Here is a 20,642-nt window from a genome sequence, read left to right on the forward strand (position 1 = left end):
CAATTATGGATTTTTACGGGATGAATTTTTGTATAACATTTTTGAATTCGCGAATATATTTTGCAGAGGAGCTGACCAAGGAGCGCATGTTAGAGGTGGTGGTTGTAGTATAGGAATATTGGGCTGGGTTTTGTATATCGGCGTTAAAAGCAGCAAAAATCTGACAGTGAGCAAGCTGCTGTTTGGCATGTATGTATGTATAAGAGTTGGTTTGATTTGGTCAAGGAATTGGATTGGTGATAAAATAATTTAATGTTTATTTGGGGAGTTAATTATTCTCCATTAGTAATTTGCGTCAATTAATTAGTCAGCAGGGGCAGACTGCTCAAGCACTCACCAGACTACGTGATTAATTGATATTCCATTCCATTCCATATTCCATTTATTTAATCATTGATATTATATTAATTTAAAGTTAATAACAACTTCGTTTTAACTGTACAAATAAATATCTTGGGTGTGCGTGTCACAAAGTTGGGACTATATACTCAAAGGGATTGGCTGTGAATTTTTTGAAACGGTAAGAAATACTTTGCATTGGATTAATTTTGGGATTTTATATGAGTCATAAAATTTTGTGAAATAATTTTTTTATGTAACGCCCCTACCCTACCAACACCGCTTAATAACAGTGATTGTGCATTTCCGGTTCATTCATTTGCATGTTGGATGACATTTTTTGGAACATTTTGTATGAAAGTATATTAACTAACAGCAAGCATTTTTCGATTTTCCACTTCAACATTAACTTATATCTTTACAAAGATAATTCAGACACATTTTATAGTTGCTGTAAAAGGTTTGCTTGCATTTAAATTTAACAGCTGTATCAAATTTGGTGAGCATCTTTACAACTTATTTACGTCAGCATTGTTGGAGAAGATGTGACGAAGGTGAAGAAAGTTGTAAATCTGCTGCCTTACACAAAACGTGATGCTAAACCAGGTAGTTTTATTAGTGTAGTTAGCATGGAGCAGCAGATAAGCTCATTAGCATAAGAATGGTTTTAGTCATTTAACGCATTTAGCTTGCTTCAAGTAAGGTTTGAGTATAATACAATGTAATACTTTTCATATCCATTATTCTTATGACATGACTGACACACCAGAGAACTACCACTTCTGTGCAGTGATATTAATGCTTGGTCTGCTGCGTGTCGACTTACTTAAATATATTGACAGAGTTGCAGCATTGAGATAGATAGATAATTGTTCTGTCGTCCTCATGGAAGTTACATCCATATTATATTATAGAGCAGAGATGATATAGAAGCATGTGAGGTGTACTAACTAACTAACTAATACGATATGTGGTGTATGAATGCATGGGAATTTGAAATTATAATCTCTCGACAACGCCCCAGACTACAGAGCTGTTTATTTGTATGTATTGGTCCATAATAGATAAAAAACGTCTTTTTTCTTGGTACGAGGTGGACATTTATTTATAAAGACGATTTTCATATTTTTTTTTGTTTGCTAATAATTGTTCTTCTTCGAATGTTTTATTTCCAGAGTCAAGAAGTAGAGGCGTGGGTACTTAATAATTTTGGAATTGGGCGGTGAGCTGCAATAATCGAAATATGTCTCTCCCAAAGATAAAGGATGAAGAGAAGGAGTCAACTTTTGGATACGTGCATGCCGTTTCCGGACCTGGTAAGATTTTAAAATTGGTGAAAAAATAAAGGAAATTTATGTAATACAATTTTCATATTCTGTTTAGTCGTCGTCGCGTCGCACATGTCCGGTAAGTGAAGTAACAGTTGAAATTTTACCACGGGTGCTGTTAAAGAATGATACTTTTCCATTGAGTCAGTGATTTTAAAAGTAGATGGGGTGGGTTCAGTGGGAGTAATCACTAAATCATAGAAATGCTTGCCGTGACAATGATGAGAAAAACATGACACTTATTTTGTTTATTTAGGATCGGCTATGTACGAGTTGGTCCGTGTCGGATATGGCGAGTTAGTCGGAGAAATTATTCGTCTTGAGGGGGACATGGCCACGATACAGGTAATTTATTATAAATATAAAATTTTATGGCGCAGTTTGTTGCGTGGTTAAAATTAGTTGGTTATTTTATCTGTTTCACCAGGTCTACGAAGAAACTTCGGGTGTGACAGTTGGAGACCCGGTATTGAGAACTGGAAAACCACTCTCGGTCGAACTTGGGCCGGGTATCATGGTTAGAAGAATATTATGTTGTTCAAAAAAAGACGCTTATCCACGTTACACATACCTTAACTTTACCGTTGTTTCTAGAGTTCAATTTTCGACGGAATTCAGCGACCACTGCAGGATATTTGTGATATGTCGCAGTCAATTTACATTCCAAAGGTAAATAATCATCATGTTCAGTTTTTATGCATCTTATGATATTTATACTTTATATCCTCTCCTATACAGGGTGTCAACGTCCCTGCACTTTCTCGGACTAAAAAGTGGGATTTTGTCCCTGACCGAAACATTAGGGTGTGTATTATATTAGCTACATATTTATGTACGTGAAAGAATTGTGTAACAATGTAATTCACTTTTGCTACGTTGGTCAGGTCGGAAGTCATGTTACCGGAGGAGATTTATACGGCACAGTTGTTGAAAACCGCATGGTGAAGCACAAGCTTATGGTTCCGCCTCGTGCCCGCGGTACTGTGACCTACATCGCGGAAGCTGGATCTTTTGTCGTGACGGATATAATTTTGGAAACTGAATTTGATGGGGAAAAATCAAAGTTTTCAATGTTGCAAGTGTGGGTAAGGTCTCGTACAAATTAGTTCATCTAATTAGTTCAATAAGTTAAACAATAGAACTCAATGCAATTATGCAACCGTTTTTAGCCTGTACGACAACCGAGGCCTTGCACGGAAAAACTGCCAGCTAACCACCCACTTTTAACAGGGCAGCGTGTACTGGATTCTTTGTTCCCGTGAGTCTAATATTCCAATTTTACTACCGATTTAAAAATTGCGTGTTGATAATTGGGGGCTCGTTAATTGGTCTGCAGTTGCGTCCAAGGTGGTACCACTGCCATTCCGGGAGGTAAGACGCCCGTTTATTCAAACTTTATTAATAAAAAAACTCATTCATATGAAACTTTGTTTTCCAGCTTTCGGATGCGGCAAAACTGTCATTTCTCAATCACTCTCAAAATTCTCTAATTCTGATGTCATTATTTACGTCGGATGTGGTGAACGAGGAAATGAAATGTACTTTAATTAGATTATTTTGAAACATGTACAATAATTACTTCAGGACGCAATTTCACTATTGTGTTTATACGTTATTTAGGTCTGAGGTACTCCGAGATTTTCCAGAGTTGAAGATTGAGATTGACGGGATAACAGAATCCATCATGAGTCGTACTGCGCTTGTCGCCAACACCTCCAACATGCCTGTCGCTGCCCGAGAGGCATCAATTTATACTGGAATCACCTTATCAGAATATTTCCGTGATATGGGTTACAACGTATCCATGATGGCTGACTCTACGTCCCGATGGGCCGAAGGTAAGCAGGGAAAAACTGCCAACATAAATTTAAAAAATATTTTTACTCCTAGCTCGTCAAGTGATATCTATGCTAACACTTTTCATTGATACAGCTCTTCGAGAAATCTCTGGTCGTTTGGCTGAGATGCCTGCTGACAGGTAACGCATTAAATTACATTATCTATGATTATACCTGTTATCCAATTTCTGATAAATGTATGTCATTAACTAGTGGTTACCCCGCCTACTTGGGAGCACGATTGGCCTCTTTCTATGAAAGAGCTGGACGAGTGCGATGTCTTGGAAATCCTGAACGAGAAGGTCAGTATTGTATTACTACTACGTGACACCCTTGTTTGATTAAATTAACAATTATCTGGTTTTGATACTCAGGATCTGTATCCATCGTTGGTGCCGTTTCGCCTCCTGGTATGGTATAACATGCAAAAAAATATACTGTGTGTATTGTCCCATCCTTTATTGTGTCCTTTACATTCTTCCACAGGTGGTGACTTTTCAGATCCGGTCACCTCTGCTACTCTTGGTAAATAAGCTATAATTATACAATTAATTTCAATTAATAATATTATATGTATAAGCATAATTATTGAACCCTTTACTCAATATTATTTATACGCTCAGGTATTGTGCAAGTGTTTTGGGGTTTGGACAAAAAATTAGCTCAGAGGAAACACTTTCCCTCAATCAACTGGTTAATTTCGTATAGGTGATTAGCCATAACAAAACATTATTGCTGTCTGTTTAAATATGAATTTACTGTTCGTTTTTGTATGATTGCAGTAAATACATGAGGGCATTAGACGACCATTATGACAAGCATTTCCCAGAGTTTGTTCCGCTAAGAACCCGAGTTAAGGAGATTCTGCAAGAGGAGGAGGATCTTGCTGAAATTGTGCAGCTGGTAAGAATCTTATTCTTTTTTCAACTATACTAAATAAGAGTAATTAACAAATATGTAATCTCTCTGTTTATCTCTAGGTCGGTAAAGCTTCTTTGGCAGAGACGGATAAAATCACGTTGGAAGTTGCGAGGTTGCTGAAGGAAGATTTCTTGCAGCAGAATGGGTCAGTGCATTGGCGATTTAAAAGGAGACGACACATTCCTTTGTCACAAAGACTGACTGATATAATAATTGTGTCGATATTTTGTATTTGTACAGATACACACCATACGACAGATTTTGCCCATTTTACAAGTCGGTGGCAATGTTAAAGGTATGTGAAATATTTAATTTTCAAGGTTAAATTTAACAATAAAACGGACATATCTAATTTGATTATTACTTGATAAAGAATATGATCGGATTTTATGAAATGGCCCGACACGCGGTTGAATCAACCTCTCAGTCCGACAATAAAGTAACCTGGAACACAATCAGGGAAGCAATGGGGCCAATTTTATATCAACTCAGGTAAACTCTCGTTAGATTTATTTGTAATGGACGGTCAATTTTACGTATTATTTTATTTATTTTTCAGTTCCATGAAATTCAAAGACCCTGCCGAAGGAGAAGTCAAATTGAAAACAGAGTTTGATGAATTGTATGAAAATATGCAAGCAGCTTTCAGACAACTGGAAGAATAAGTTGAGAGAATGAGAAAAAATTTAGAATGATAGATAAATGTTAGATTGCATACAGATGCTGTTATATGATGATGCTACTATATTATTATACCCTTCTCCTCTTATTAATGAGGGTACAAACTAAATATCGATGATTACAATAATTGTGTTGATGAAGACTTGTTTCGTTATATATCCAAACCAAAAAAATCTCCCTTTATCGTTCAATCATTTTATGTATCAAGGTAGATATTAGATCATAATCAACGTATAGCAGTGATTAAACTAGTGAATAATAAATAGATTTCAATAGCATCTTGAAATGTGTATGTACATACGCACTAATTCATGTTTAATACTTATTCGTCACTCTCACTATTGCATCACAAAATTGATTAGTAATAATTTTTACATGGTTGTTTTGATTATGGTATTTCTTAAATCAGGATGGTATTGACTGGAAGAAAGTTTCCGCAGAGGGGGCAGACGTACTTTGGCTCTTGCAAACTATCTGCGACCAGGATGAAATATCCAATGAGAAAGCCGATGAAGAAGAATGGCATGAACCTGCATTACAAATTGACATTTCGGATACATACATTAGGATTAAATATTTGATTAGCACTTTTCGTTACAAAATTGACACTAGGATGCACATCATCCAGGCAAACAAACTTGGCTCGTGTGTAATAACGGGAGAGACCGTGTAGCCGCAGAATGGGCAAATCATCATTGGTCCTGGAGGCATCATCTCTAAAATTGTGCAGTCATTTTATCATTAAGCATCATCGGTGATGTCATTCTATTCGTTCTCACCAACGACCCTGTATTGTGGTTGAGCTGCATAGATAACGGCAGGGTCGCCACTCCTTGCGGGTCTGGGGCGTGGGTGTGGTGGAGGATAAGTCGACATAATGCTGGTGGTACAAAAAAGCGTCACAAAAATTTACCAACTTCTCCCATCCCTTATTATCTGCATCTTTTTCCTACTGGCAGTGGTTTATGGTTTATCTTCAATCACCATGATGACATCATCCCCATTTCATGATTTGATTTTTTGACACTTTCACTCTGTTAAAAATGCATGAAAACTTTCACCGGCTTGATTTGATGACACATTTATTGGTCTTATTTTATTGTATGGGATTTTGCATATGGAATGCATATGGGATTTTTAGTCAACTTTGAAAGAAATGTACATAACAAACGATACAGCGAAATACATGAGTTTATTCATCAAATGAAAAATTAAAATTAACTATCTATGTTTGTTTTGAATTTCTTTTGTTGTAACTCTGTAATGACAAGATTTTTAACGTGAGACAATTTCCGTCACAATTTCCGATGTACATAAGTCAAATGGCAAATTACCAATTCCGCTGCATCCCTTAGTAAAGCACTACTAGCTTTCCCCGTTGTTTTCACCAGCGAAGACAAAATTCCGTTCTCATTTTGCAAAAGTTTCCAAGGATGGTCGTATTCCTTCAAAACCAAATTTGAGCATAAGTCAAGGTTGAGCATATACCAAATTGCGACAATAAAGTACATTTCGTACCATTATAACTCCTCGGTCCAAAACAAGAATGCGATCGCAATCCATTACACTGTTCAATCTGAAGACATGCAAAATGAATAATATGCAACATTTTGAATGCCTAAATGCTAAAAATATGTGTAGTTCCGGTTCTATACCTATGAGCAATTGTGATTATCGTACATTCCGCAAATCTGGTTCGAATCGTTTCTTGGATAAAAATTGAGTAATAATTAAATTGCTGACATGCACAATACAAAGATTAATGGACAAATAGTCCAGTGTATGTTGCCAGATTGACCTACCTTGGATGAAATTGTCAGTTCTATAAAAAGAAAAATATTCCAATCAAAATTACTACTAAATACTACTTAAAGTACTTATTACTTACAGCGGATCACAATTGGCAGTAGCCTCATCCTTTGTACCAAAAGAAAGAACAATGTAAAAAGAACCTCTTTAATTATTTTTGGTGTACGATTACCATTAATATGATGCGATTTTCCCTTAATATCGCTCTCGCCAAGCATACCTAATAATAATAATTTAGTAATTAAATTATTAATTGTATTAATAATTGACAATACCAATTGTTTCTGCCCAACACTGAAGTTATCACCCCCGTCAGACACTTTGAAGCTCAAATCAGGAATCGCATCTTTCAAATGCACCTGAAATTTTCAGATGCAAAATGATTAGAACCACCCATCACAATGCGAATATGGAATCTGTATCATCTTGATTTCTCACCTCTTCCAAAACTCTCCATAAATCTCCATCCTCAAACATGGAGAATGGGTCCAAATTGTAACGCATCGTTCCACAAAATAATACTGGATCTTGTGGAATGATGGAAATTCGGCTTCTCAGATCGTGCAATCCGATATCATTGACTTTCACCCCGTCAATAAAAATGTCTCCGGTTGGTTCAACCATTCGGAACAGGGCTTCAATAAAAATAAGTTAACCGTAATTAATTGATAATTCTTATAATTTTTCATACATATGTATATTTAGCGACGGATTACCTTGAATTATTGAACTCTTGCCTGCGCCAGTCCCTGCATACAAGAAATGAATGTGAGCAATATGGAAGTATTATACAAAATACACTATTCGAGATGAATTAGATTTGGAAACTTACGCCCCACGATGCCAATTTTTGCCTTTGCTCCGATGGTAAAGTTTAGATTTCGCAAAACAGGAGTGCCGCTATAAGCTAGGTGGACATCTTTGAAGAGAATTTCTCCATTTTTCGGCCAATCCGATGGTGGTTTTTTATCTGGAACGCATAAATACATTACAATTTGTTTTATGATGTTTTTATGGTGGATGGAGAAAGTTAAAGAAAGCTAACCTGGTTTTGACTCTAATTTCGCTTCTGAAGGAAGACCGACATATTCTAAAGTTCGCTCAACTGAAGTCATCAAATTCGCGACTTCGGCAGATTGTCGCAACGCAAATTGTACCCAAGTGGTTAGATTCATGGCAGAAGTAATAGCCAGGCCTACATTTCCGCTCTGTTGTGAAGCTATAAACAGAAGTAATTTTTAAGTAACACCTAAATTCAACAAAATCATACAAAAATGTAACTCACAATTTTGTAAGATGAGAAAACTGAATGCGATAACTCCCAAGAAAAGGACGGCCACCATTTCAACCCACACACCGAAACAACGAATGGTGACGAGAAATAGATACCACGCAGATGTATGTGCGTCCTAGCATTTCAAGTTTTAAAATTACGAAATTTTTGATAATTGAACCAATTTAAATGAAAACCATGTAAAAATGGCAAACGACAGAACAAAAAATTTGGCAAGCTTTCAAAAATTTGCAGAAAAACTGCAAATTAAATGCAGATTAAATGATCACTCTTTAATTCGTATAATCAGTCTTCTAAATTTACCTGAAACCCGTCAAATTGCTGTATCAATATTTTTTCAATATTTGCCGATCTGATGGTCGTAAGCCCTTGAAATGTAGCAGCAGCATGCGTGAAGACGGGACTTTTTGCTATCCAAAGCCAAACACTATTTATTACGTCCTAGAATTTTAAAATCATTTTGTCAAATTTCCAAAATTGTCTACTTACACATTCCTTCAATTCTCTTAACGGCTCTTGCAGTTCTGATATAAAATTGCCTCAGAAGAATTAGCACGACGATGACCACCACGGCGGGTATGGCAATAACCCAATTCGCCACGATTACAATCGCCAATACTCCAGCCATTTGGAGCAAAATTATCGTCGTTTCAAAAAATACTGGGGGAAGCAGTTCATCCATATGGCCGAGATCCTTTGTAAAGCGATTCATTACGCGGCCTATAGTTCATAAAATGTGCTTTAAATCGACTCCATTTATGGAGTTAATCTTTAATCTCACCTGGAGGATTATCATCAAAAAACTTTGTTGGAGACCGGACAATGGACGAAAACATTTTGTCGTGCATGTTGACACTGATTCTAGCACTGTAGGTAAACCACCCAACCGCTCGAAGAAAGTTTAAGACCAACACTAACGCCACCAGACCCCCGTAAATGGACAGATATGTGGTTTGTCCAAGATAATTGTCATAACCCCCAGTTTCTGCTTCATCTCTCTCTTTCGCCTCGGCATTGGACCTGCAATTATTTTCAGATTGAGTAACTCCATGGGGTTATTTTCCATTCTAAATAAATTTCTATACCAAAACGACATCCAAAATTCCGTCGCTGAAATGGCCACTTGAGCAGATGCACAGATGCTTATCAAAAGAAATAAACCAATCGGAGAATTCCCGATTTTAAAATATTCCCAGTAAACTTGAGAGTTTAATGCGCCCGTGGCCATCTTCTCGCCGAGATCCTGCTTCTTCAAATTCTCCTTTGGTTTTTCGACGTGCTCCTGAACATACAATTCAGGTGAAAGTTTTTAAATGAAAATAGTGTTGGTTATTAAGCATGTCTGTACCTCTTCTTTTGCGACGACGCTAACTTTTCTATTCTTGGCATCATCAAGACTATCTGACGCTAAGAGACTCACAAAATCGACCCCTTGCTCCACCAACTGGTCAAATGTCCCTTGAGAATGAATTTTACCCTACCGTTCACATTATTCATGTCATGTCAGATTAGATTAAAGCTTATGTATTCGTTGTACAGAAATATAGTTTACATCACTGAAAACAAGGATGTGATCCGCCTGAGACAAATACTGGAGCTGATGAGTGACGAGTATTCTCAACTTTCCTTTTAAAAATGTCTTCATACATTTTTCAAACAGGTGTCGACTGACCCTCGCGTCAACTGCTGAAAGTGGGTCGTCCATAATGTAAATTTCAGCCTCCTGGTATAGTGCTCGACTGTAATTTGATAACTTCCAATTAAAAATGTATCAATTGGTTGAAGATGTTGGGGAACATACGCCAAATTAATTCGGGCTTTTTGACCCCCGCTCAGAGATGCACCACGATCTCCAACTACGGTCATATCGCCGTGAGACAACTGTTTAAAATCGTCCAGCAGTGCAGCAGCTGCTGTGACTTCGGCATACTTTTCTTGATGAAATGGACGACCGAATAAAATATTTTGGCGTACCGTCGCTGCAATAAAAGTTAAGGAACAAAAAAATATTACAAAAATGTGTAGATAGCGAGGATCAAGAGTACCAAGTCACGCAAATATTTACAAGATCAGATTCAATTGTTTAGTATTCATCTTCTTCAATATTTTAATTTGTCATAATACGTAATGTTGCCGAATATTACCAGTATTTCTTGTATTATTTACTTTCACCATGAATTTCTGTAGAAAGAGAATACAAGACATAAAATACCTGCAAATATCCAAGGTTCTTGACTCGCATAAGCTATTCGTCCATGAATTGCACAACCTAAAATGATTTAGGATTTCAATTAAATTACAAATTAAAAAGCATTATCAAGAATTAAGTAATATATGTAAGTACGCAAATATTGAAGCTTAATTTAATGACTTACGTCCACTCTGAATTGGAAGTTCACCGAGAAGAGCGTGCAGTAGTGTTGTCTGTAGTAATCAGGAGAAAGATCGTTATTACAAAAGAGGCAGGTTGAGACTTTCACTCAAAGATTGTTTAAGTTGAGTAGAGAGGTAAATTGAGACTTTCACTCAAAGAATTTTAAATTGAGGCAAATTGAGACTTCAGTCAAAGATTTTTAAATTGAGGCAAATTGAGACTTCACTCAAAGATTGTTTTAAGCGAGGCAAATTGAGATTTTTAGCTAATAGTGAGTTGTACTCACCTTCCCAGAGCCTACCGGTCCCACAATAACAACGACTTTGTCACCGGAGACATCCATTTGGATATCTTGGAGATGATTTTTATCCCCGGTCCAACTATGTTGAAAAATACAAGTGATTTACATATTGTACAGTAAAGAGAGGTCTGCAACACTTTTTACCTCGCTGTAGCCGAATTGAGACAAACTCTTGGACTTTCTCCAGGACCAAGATCAATCGGAAATGGGCTTCCTACAGTGTCAATTCTGACATAATTTTTGCTCATGCTTTCTCCCTTTTCTTCCAAGAGTAGAAAAGTCTGCAAATAATACTCTCATTAATAATAGTCAATCTTAATTCACATACATAGTATAATTAGCACGTGCTTATGTACCTCTAAACGTTTTAATGAGACCATTATCTCTCCAATTCCCGACGCTGCTGACGGTATAAAATACATCGTATTCTGAATGATGACGTTATAAACGGCGACTGTAAAAAACACCTTGTCAGGAGTTAAGTCTTCGTCCGTCGCTAAAGTGAATACGAGGAAGGTGAGGAACGGGAGGAATTTTAGGGCTGAAGAGTATACGGAGAGATAAATTCCACGAAGATAGGACCGCTTCCGGATTACGCTCATTTCCAACCTGGTCAAAGTTAGGGTTAAATTATTATTATTTTCACCAGCGATTTCGAAATATCTGTTTTGATTTTTTATATACTTTCGAAGTTTGTTGATCAAATTTGTGAACGGCTTTTCCCAGGCGTACCTTTTAATAAACAACAAATTATAAAGATTCATTCAGCAAGCTTTATCGAAAATCTTACATCTTAATGACACGAATGGCAACTATAATTTCATTCATTGTCCTCGAACGTTCGTCCGTTTTTACCGCGATTTTTCTACGAAATTCCGTCGATAGGGTTCCATTCCAATCTGACAAGAGAGTTTGATTGTTAAAATATCGAAATTTCCTTAAATAGCTGAATGGATATTGTTCATACATTGCACGACTGACATGAGAATGACCACTCCAAACCCTGCTAAACTAGAAGTACCAAATTCATCCCACAGAAAATACACAAAGATTAGGAACTGGATCGGCCCCATGATAAAATACGGGAGAAAAAGGAGGTTCAGATCGAATCTACGTAGTGCAAATTATAATGAAAAATGTCATTAATTTACGTCATTCTAAAGTTGTGCTACTGATAACTTGCCGATTGACGTCGTTTGACAGAATATTTGTAATCTGTCCAACCGTTGTGCTCCCTTGGCTTGCTTTGCTCAGTCTTAAGGCCTGCACCACGTGACACGGAATATTAGTTTTATAAATTAAAGTTGATACATTTACATATCTACCTTTCGATAAATGATGGATGAGCACGAAATTCGGCATCTGTAAAAATTGCAAATTATTATCAACGAAAATAATTTATGTAATACCTCTAGAAAAGAACTTGTAATGTGTCTCACCGCATCGCTGTGATAAAACCTAAATAAAATAAAAATATGTAGCACAATTAATTTTCCATTAAAAATACAATATATATGTGTATTGAATGATCATAGAACCTCCGTGAAAACTGGGATGAAAAAACATTGTGATCATAAATGTGGACACAATGACGCCGCACGCCAAACCATACTGACCCCCTTCACTCACGTCTGAATGTTCGGAAAATGATCTTACCAACTCCCTGATAAAAAGGGGTTGTGCCACCCTGTGTAAATGCATATAAATATATTTACAATACGCTTTACAATAAAAAAGCATGTAGATATCTAATTAATACTGCTCATTTTTTTGTATAAATAATGCACCTGAGAATGCATTCAGTTATAAAGTAGAGGATAAAAATGGCTGCATAATATTTTCCAAAACATGCCCACAAAGCGTTCCGAAGTCTTGGTTTCGTTCCAGATTTGTGACTCGCTTTCTCCAATTCTTTGAACCATGCTCTGTGCAATAGGCAATTTCAATATTTACACTCTAATTCGACCTTACTCTTAATGGCTTATCTTACTCTTCTAATTTATCTCCTAAGGTGGACGAGACATCACTTTGGCGTGGGTCGTATAAATCGTCTGAAAACAATTCCAGATCTTGCCGGGTTAAATGAGAACTTGTAGGTAAATTAAATTACTAAAAATTAACCTGCCGTTAAATCTGATTGATATCCTTTTCGAAACAGGGGAAATACCTATTTATAATATTTTTATATTACAAGCACATTACCAGTACATTTTTATGATTTTGTAGGGTTTTTACATTAAATACCTATACTTACCCACATGAAAAAGTGTCTCGAGATTGGGTTCGCCTTCTTAACGGGATTTATCACGGATGCTTTTTCAGAGAAATCCATTTCAAAGTATAAAATTTCAAGTAGTTTCAAAAATCATGAAAGTATAAAACGTTTGTCAGTCACACAACGTGTCACGTTCAATGACTAATTTCTTTTGTCACCAATCATTTAATTGCACAATTGACAATGCAAAAACACGCGGAATTAGGTTAGTATGTATATTGTAGTTTGGGAACGCATGTGAACAAAGTGACATGAAAGTCTACGTGACCCGGTAGTAGCAAGTGTATGTAGCAGTTGTGGACTTATCGACTATTATACTACAAAGAAAACACTTATCATTCATCGATCCAACATTTTTTCGATTGGGTTGCACATTGTGTACGATAAATTGATAAGCGAATCTAATTATTTATTTATCGTACATATCACACGGACGAAATTGCACACTGCCAACTGCGTCAGATCACAGTCTATCTCATCATAATAAATCACCAATTGAGCAATTTGGGGGGATTAGACTTTGCATAATCTAATTAGCCGAAGCATGATGATCATGAAATCATGAGGTTTAAAGGACTGGAAACACGCAAAACTTTCCACTCCACCACGAATAACAAAAATGATTATAGGCAATAAAAAACATAATTTTTGTGTCTGACCGGTATAGAAGTAGAGAGTGGAAGATTAAAGTATTTATAAAAAAAGTATCATCATATAAGCTGTAAAATATCGGATTCGTTAATTGTACAGAGATCGGGGATCAGAGGGACTTATGTAATTGTAATTGGGCAAGGAGAGTGGTGTGGTATTAAACTCATGACCACAATTTAACAAAACAAAATAAGATTGCATTCACATGATTTGAATTCGTAACGAAATTTATTACCATGTTTATTTTCAAGTTCTTTTCAGAAGGCACACATTTTATCCATCTACAGAACTATGTATAAAACTGCAGGGACACAACAGGACATTGTAGTCCACTACTAGTTGGTTTATTTCTAATTTTTATCCTAACACGTTCAATAAGTTTGGTGAAAGGTATATCAGTACAAAAGTTGTGTAGAAAAAATACATACAAATTGAACACATTCAAGTGAGAACATTAGACGAGTGTGGTCCGATGATGGCAGTAAATATTTGTAAATATTTTCTCCAGTATAAAATAATAAGTTATGTATGTGTAAAAGATACTATGTATACTAGCCGGTAAAATATTACAAATTGAATAGTGCTTAAAACAGGAACTGAAATTATTACTACAATTGTATAAATTAAGTTCGATAAACGAGATCTAAAGTTCTGAAAAAAAAGTGAGACACCATTTGAGGTGTCTACTACTGCAGTATAAATGAGCTGTTTGAAATTAAAGTAGGTATTTTTGTACAATCAGGAGCAATTCGATTTAGTATATGTATGTATATAAGGGTTCTTCATGATAGAGAAATTGTTGAGTATGGGGAAATCCTTCATACTTTGTACTTCGGAGAAAGTGAGAACACAGACTATTTCGTAGGCAGTTTGAATCAATTGTAAGTCTTGAATTTTGTTGAAAAGGCGTTTTTCTTTCTTTACACAATGTCCACTTCGCGTTCGATTCCGACAAACTTTAACTGTTCAGTTGGACCGTATCTACGAATACATAATAATACGCATTGGTTAAGTAGTGGCACAATTAATTATAGTTTTCATGTACGCATGTAAATAAATATAATATGCAGCATACCGATAATCAAAAAACAATTCCTCGCCTGGTTGTATTGCGCGTTTGGCGAAAATGCCAATACGATGGTCACCTAATTAATAAGATTAATAATTAGATTTTCATATTGGTAACTAAAACTGACTTTAAACTATTCCTCACCGTTAACCATCTTGATGACAGCGTAGCAATTTGGATGCACGGAATGATTAGCGAATCGAATTTTGTTTCCTTTGCGAGTTGCATCCACCACAAAATCTATTCAGGAGAATAAAAATGTAAAATTTCATCCAGCTTTGTTAAAACAAGATAAAATACAATAAATTACTCACCATTGTTGAGATTGAACAGGAAGCTGCACATATGCTGTAAGGAAATTATAATATAGTTTAATATTGATGATTTGTCCTGGTCTCATATAAAAGAAATCTTACCCTGTCGTAAACTTTTCCTCGTCGATCAGCCTCATCTTGAGTAATAACCTCGCCACAATATTCACTTATGAACTCGTTCTTTAGGGCTGACTCCTTAAGGAATATTCCCCATCCGGCAATATCTTTAATCAATCATGATATAAGTACAATACTAATATGATAATAATGTTTATATAATTAGATTTAATTCATACCGGAAGGGGCCATGAGTAAATGCTTATCTGTAATTCAGTCATTATAATTCATTAAAATCCTCAACTTTCATTTTCATACAAATAAATAATGCACTCACGCAATCCACGCTGACAACTAACGTTTTTGCAGTTTATCTTTGTCACATCGTGTTGGTCCGCTCCACAAATCGAGCAAAGGTCAGGGTCGCACTCTAACGGATCGTATTTAAAGGTTAAAATAGGTTTAAAATAGGTTAAACAAAATAGGTTTAACTACTTACAAGTCATACTCATGATATCATACTCTTACGGTCATACTTATGCTTCAGATGGTGTAAACGGTAATTGAGAATACGGTTCGTGGTTATGATGGTCATTGTAGTTGATGTTGAAGAGTTCAGACTTATCTATCTACTTAACTTAAATCAGGCGAGCGTGTCGCTGTTGGGTCGGTAACAGTTGAGAAGTTAGCCTCCTTCTTCTCTCGCTCCAGAGCAGAGAGATAGAAATAGGAGGCTATAAAATTCACTCCACTAATGTTTTTCATTTGACGGGCCGATCTAGGGGCCTTTTTCGCCCTTCGATTGACGGGCGTCTACACTAATGCTCGTATAATTTAGATTTATTAACAGACAAGTGGAAAAGAACGCCAAACTAGCTAACAATAGTTGAACTAATTAAAATATGTTACAATATTCTAATTGTAAAATTAGGTACAAAATTTTGTGCAAAATCTAAATTATACGATTAAAGATTAGTCTGAACTCTTCAAATATCGAATGTCCACTGCAATCACCATCATAACCACCGTATTCACATCATAAGCATCAATATATAGTAAGTGCATGATATCAAAAGTATGACTATTCGCTAAATAAATTAGTAAGGTGCATACGCTGGATATTAAAAAGTTAAAGGGTTCATACCTCGTACAGCCAAGTAACAAGGACACTGCAAACAATAAAAAAAATTGCAGTGCTATTTATATTGCCCAAACATTAATACAAAATTAATCCAACAATAAATTACCTGTTTGGTGTTACACTGCGCTTTACATCGACAACCTGGAAACCTATTCTGGCATTCTAAACTGCACAGACAAAACTTTTCGCAAACAAACAAAAAAAAATTATCACCTTGAAAATTTGAAGTCAATTTCTCGCTGAAAATATCACTACTTATGTATTTCAACTCACCTTTTCGCAAAAGTTTGACATTGCAACGCCTATAAAATCATAAAATCCATTCTAAATTGATGTTGATAAATAACAATATGAATGTAAAAAAAATTCCAAAATCTTACATGGACAACTTTTGTCGCAAGGAGTGCCAGGATGGTCACATGGAGTATAGCTGTACACATGGCTTGATGAGTCGTCTTTCTTCAATTGGATTTTTCTGCAATGTAGAGACCACAACCGATTCTTCTTTTTTGCCTTCTTTCTAGGAGGAGTTAGTTCCTTGGATGATTCTTCGGTGAGCACATCCTGAGCTTCTTTCTGAGCAAAGTGGTATACCTATAAGAGATAGATGAGTTACCAATATTTAAAGGTTCAGATTCATCCAAGGCAATAGAAAGCAGTTAATCAAGTTGTGTACCTCCTGACAACTACGGCTTAGCATTGTTCGTGAAATGCAGCAATAATTTGAACCATAAACTTTGTGAATTGACCGAAAAAGACTGCATTCAGCACCTTGAAAAAATATATGTTATTAATATTATCATGAATAAAATCAGAATCAAGATAAAGGCACTCACTTGTCCATTCTGGCAATTTAGATTGAAAGACATCCAAAAAACTGGGACCTAGCATTACCCCCGAAGACGACTCAGACTCATTAATAATAACATTAGACCCGTTCCCATTGTTGCATTTTTCATTGTTGGATTTATTTGAATCCAATGATTCCTTGGATTCTCGCCTCTTGTCCCCGTTATTGTTGGATTTATCGTTATTAAGCTTCCCATTTCCATTCGTATTTGAGTGAGAAGAGTTTCCATTCTTCCTTTCTTTCCTCCCACCATTTCCAACCACTTTAGTGCTATCATTGCTGTCCTCATCGCCAGATTCTAGAGAATTTTGTTTGCGTATTTTCTTTGGTCGGGACACTTCCGCCATTGATGCTTCCAACTCCTTTTCGGCCTTGGCTTGAAGAGCAGCTTGGATAGCGAGTCGTTGTTTGACTTCGTCCAAGAGCAGGAAACATTGCGAGCTGCAAGGAACTGTAGGTTTGGCTTCGAGAGGCTTCTTCTTTAATACGGTCTTCGGACCTGGGTGATCAGTCTTTAATCCTAAATAATGCAAACCATAATTAGCCGATTTTTCGTCAATATATGAATATTTCAGAATAAGATTCAACCACTTACGATGCAAAAAGCAATCATATTTAAAACAGCGTCTGCAAAATAGGCTGTGATAAGAATGCATAGTTTGTTCCGGAGGTACGGACTCGGCAGTGGGACCATCAATATTTGGTGTACCTAGAAATATGCGATAGTATGAAAACCTAGAAATATTTGACAGTATGCAAAAATAATATTTTGAATTTTGATGTACATTCCGAGACAACTACGCCAGGCTCCATTTTCTCTAAAAGTTCAACGAAACTGAAAACAAATAAAATACAGTAAAGTTAAATATTTGAAACTTTTTTCTACTATACCATTACTATTTCCATTATTAGAGTAGGATTATTTAAATTAATTACCGTTCTCTCAACTCCTGTGGCGTGCCACGTTCGGGATATATGTCAGAAATAGCTTTGAATACACTAGGCGAGGGCAGTTTTGTTTTGCGTTTAGCCAATTTCTCTGACAAGGCTAAAATTCGTGCATCTGAAATTTTTCCAATTCCTCCTTCTATCTTGACTTGGTCTGAGGCTGCTGCATCCTTATCCTTACTAGTACTACTCATTCCTACCATCTTGTTCCAGCTGGACTTCATTGAAGCTCTCAAAGTAGTCTCCGTAACTTGCAAGGCTTTCACCAAATCAACAAATACTTCATTGTCCACAAAACTATTTTCCTTGTCTCCATGAACTTTCCCGTCATAATTTTTTATAAGTTCTTCAATGAATTTCCCATCATGATCCAAAACTTCGTCCCCCATGTATGGAATGTTATGCAGGACGGTTTCGTCTTCAACCATCAAGTTTGCTATAAAGTAGGACAAAATATGAAATTTATGAAATTTGATCAATGATAAATCATAAAAATTTGCCCAGATTTTTTTATACGCACTTCTTACTGAAGCCCAAGTAAACATGTTTGGAATTGCGCTTATTTGATTAATCGTAATTATCGGGCAGTGCTGTGTAGGCATGTCGGAAGATGTGATGGTTGCTCGTTTCATAAACCGTGTCGACTTTGAAACCTCACTTTTGACTTCATCAGATTCTTTAGGTTTGCATTCCCAAACGACGGGACGACGGGATTCTTTCATGTATCGAGTTCCTTCAAGCAACATTCCTACAATTTTTATGTAAATATTAATTTCTACGCATAAATTTATAGGATGTAATTAGTAATAGCTCACCCTTCATTTTTGACAGGTTATCATTCCAAGCATACTTTGCCTCACAACTTTTCCGTTGTCTTTTTTGGTTAAGGAGCCTATGGAATGTAACACAATTGAATATTACTTTACTTTTAAAGTCGGATGAGAACTAATTTGCATACTTGAGTTTGCCATCTAATTTGTAAAATAAAAGATACTTGCCTCATGTATTCCGAGCGAACGTGTTTTTTGAGCGATTCGACTATGGTGATGGATGATGGAGAAAGCGGTCCTAAGGCGACGACGGCAATCTTGGAACACCCAGGAGTGGGACCTATCGCACTATTATTTTTCGCCCCATTCGTCTTATCCCCATCATTCTTCCCATTCTTAGACGTAGCAGTATTACTCCCATTCTTATTGCTATTATTATGCCCATTGACAGCTTTCCCCCCCTTGGCAGTTTTTTTGGCACTTTCTTCAGAATGACGTGTATTTTTCGAGATAAGACTTGGTTTCACAGATTTTTTGATAGACCCGTTGAGCACAGTTTTACCAAGTTCGAGCAGCTTCGTCGAAGAGGACAGACTGGACCTTCGCGTCGTTGCTTTAGACAAGGATAATGCTGATGACCCATTCTTGCTGGTGGATGTGCTCATACCCCCCGTCGAATTTCGGATGGGACGACCGCTACTGCTGGCGTTGCCCGACATCTTGGTAAATCCTGATGATAAGCTACTTCCAGCAACGACACTTCCTTCCGTCCTCCGTCCGTCCCACCCCTCCCTCCTCCTACTCAGTCTTTGATCTCGTGACAAAATCTTAATCTACACAGAAAAAATATACATCATTTATCTTATCGTCAAATCCTATTTCCAATTTTTAAAAATCCATGTTAAAAAATTGCTTTGCCTTTATTGCATCCCGTCAATTAAATTTCTTCCAGTCTTCCAAGAACTTACTTTATTCCACTACCTACTAAACCTACCTACCCACCTTTTCCTGTCAGTCGGTCGGTCAACAAAAAACGAAGCCACTCTCACACAAAATGTGTGTAATGTGACTAATGGAAGGAAATGGAGAGAAGAAGACACAGAGAGCTAGTTTGAACGGTAAACAAATCCTATCGTGGCGGAATTCTTTACACGCAGCATTTACCTTGTTGAAGGGACCCTTATGGCCGTTTCTCAGTAAACGTAGGTAATAATAGCAGTAGTTTTACTTTACTAAGGTTAAGTGATCACATAACATAATCCACATTTACATCAAGCATGAAATCGCAGCCAGACAGCGATAAAAGAAATTCTTATGTGAATGTAACTCGCCATTTAGTTTAGTTAGCATAATAATGAAACAATGCAATCTGCTTTATGTATGTACAAAAAGGCCATGAAACTAAACTTTACATAATGTCGTAACGCAACCACTCCACCATTTGTGAAGAGGAATTTGTATTATTCTCAAATATAAATCAGGCTATCGTAACAAACGATAAGTTTCTTATCATCACTTATTTAATACCCTTATCAATTCAGGGTGGTTTAATAAAATGACGTATTATATAAGCATTTACAGTGTATAGGATAGGATCAAAAAATGTAATGTGCTATATAAGTTCGACGTTAGAATTTTACGGTTCATCGATGCCAAAAACAAATGAAATTTACATATTTTGG

The 20,642-nt window shown here is 36.4% G+C and overlaps 4 protein-coding genes across 5 annotated transcripts; 1 reads left to right on the plus strand and 3 right to left on the minus strand.

Annotated features, from left to right (window-relative positions):
• The first annotated feature begins 116 nt into the window (after nucleotides 1-116).
• On the plus strand, nucleotides 117-5,385 carry LOC110845211 (V-type proton ATPase catalytic subunit A). 2 transcript variants are annotated; one of them, XM_022091578.2, is made up of 22 exons: nucleotides 117-520; nucleotides 1,515-1,655; nucleotides 1,723-1,746; nucleotides 1,924-2,012; nucleotides 2,095-2,184; nucleotides 2,262-2,336; nucleotides 2,406-2,471; nucleotides 2,552-2,752; nucleotides 2,837-2,925; nucleotides 3,004-3,038; nucleotides 3,106-3,205; nucleotides 3,288-3,505; nucleotides 3,600-3,645; nucleotides 3,719-3,807; nucleotides 3,880-3,915; nucleotides 3,992-4,030; nucleotides 4,129-4,213; nucleotides 4,288-4,408; nucleotides 4,486-4,571; nucleotides 4,667-4,721; nucleotides 4,800-4,918; nucleotides 4,986-5,385. In XM_022091578.2, the coding sequence occupies exons 2-22, from the start codon at nucleotides 1,583-1,585 to the stop codon at nucleotides 5,089-5,091; spliced, it is 1,842 nt and encodes a 613-aa protein (XP_021947270.1). In that variant the 5' UTR covers nucleotides 117-520; nucleotides 1,515-1,582; the 3' UTR covers nucleotides 5,092-5,385. The 2 variants fall into 2 exon arrangements, with proteins under 2 accessions (XP_021947270.1, XP_021947271.1); XM_022091579.2 differs by lacking the exon at nucleotides 117-520 and adding an exon at nucleotides 1,076-1,425.
• LOC118434315 lies at nucleotides 5,250-6,264 on the minus strand. Its single transcript, XM_035847536.1, has 3 exons — nucleotides 5,887-6,264; nucleotides 5,706-5,823; nucleotides 5,250-5,637 (listed from the first exon to the last, which is right to left on the minus strand). The coding sequence occupies exons 1-3, from the start codon at nucleotides 5,981-5,983 to the stop codon at nucleotides 5,508-5,510; spliced, it is 345 nt and encodes a 114-aa protein (XP_035703429.1). The 5' UTR covers nucleotides 5,984-6,264; the 3' UTR covers nucleotides 5,250-5,507.
• A 16-nt stretch (nucleotides 6,265-6,280) lies between these two features.
• Nucleotides 6,281-13,472, minus strand: LOC110842794 (multidrug resistance-associated protein 4). Its single transcript, XM_022088601.2, has 36 exons — nucleotides 13,140-13,472; nucleotides 13,007-13,052; nucleotides 12,876-12,936; nucleotides 12,673-12,810; nucleotides 12,424-12,572; nucleotides 12,325-12,343; nucleotides 12,211-12,247; nucleotides 12,069-12,148; nucleotides 11,853-11,995; nucleotides 11,676-11,784; nucleotides 11,570-11,617; nucleotides 11,242-11,494; nucleotides 11,030-11,166; nucleotides 10,871-10,964; nucleotides 10,586-10,634; nucleotides 10,423-10,479; nucleotides 10,012-10,189; nucleotides 9,763-9,949; nucleotides 9,559-9,687; nucleotides 9,296-9,492; nucleotides 8,992-9,230; nucleotides 8,700-8,930; nucleotides 8,514-8,620; nucleotides 8,202-8,325; nucleotides 7,962-8,135; nucleotides 7,749-7,886; nucleotides 7,633-7,665; nucleotides 7,355-7,551; nucleotides 7,192-7,275; nucleotides 7,089-7,136; nucleotides 6,996-7,024; nucleotides 6,910-6,929; nucleotides 6,763-6,814; nucleotides 6,626-6,683; nucleotides 6,442-6,552; nucleotides 6,281-6,365 (listed from the first exon to the last, which is right to left on the minus strand). Exons 1-36 carry the CDS (start codon nucleotides 13,215-13,217, stop codon nucleotides 6,333-6,335), a joined length of 3,867 nt encoding a protein of 1,288 aa, XP_021944293.2. The 5' UTR covers nucleotides 13,218-13,472; the 3' UTR covers nucleotides 6,281-6,332.
• Nucleotides 13,473-14,020: 548 nt separating this feature from the next.
• LOC110843965 (histone-lysine N-methyltransferase E(z)) lies at nucleotides 14,021-20,199 on the minus strand. Its single transcript, XM_022090036.2, has 20 exons — nucleotides 19,879-20,199; nucleotides 19,189-19,793; nucleotides 19,006-19,082; nucleotides 18,711-18,938; nucleotides 18,179-18,626; nucleotides 18,028-18,077; nucleotides 17,838-17,951; nucleotides 17,229-17,762; nucleotides 17,069-17,163; nucleotides 16,773-16,986; nucleotides 16,666-16,694; nucleotides 16,499-16,573; nucleotides 16,396-16,420; nucleotides 15,589-15,681; nucleotides 15,491-15,517; nucleotides 15,297-15,418; nucleotides 15,195-15,228; nucleotides 15,025-15,120; nucleotides 14,887-14,956; nucleotides 14,021-14,792 (listed from the first exon to the last, which is right to left on the minus strand). Exons 2-20 carry the CDS (start codon nucleotides 19,677-19,679, stop codon nucleotides 14,732-14,734), a joined length of 2,883 nt encoding a protein of 960 aa, XP_021945728.1. The 5' UTR covers nucleotides 19,680-19,793; nucleotides 19,879-20,199; the 3' UTR covers nucleotides 14,021-14,731.
• Nucleotides 20,200-20,642: the final 443 nt, after the last annotated feature.

Source organism: Folsomia candida, unplaced genomic scaffold, assembly GCF_002217175.1.
Source record: "Folsomia candida strain VU population unplaced genomic scaffold, ASM221717v1 Fcan01_Sc002, whole genome shotgun sequence".
Classification (NCBI taxonomy): Eukaryota; Metazoa; Arthropoda; class Collembola; order Entomobryomorpha; family Isotomidae; genus Folsomia; species Folsomia candida.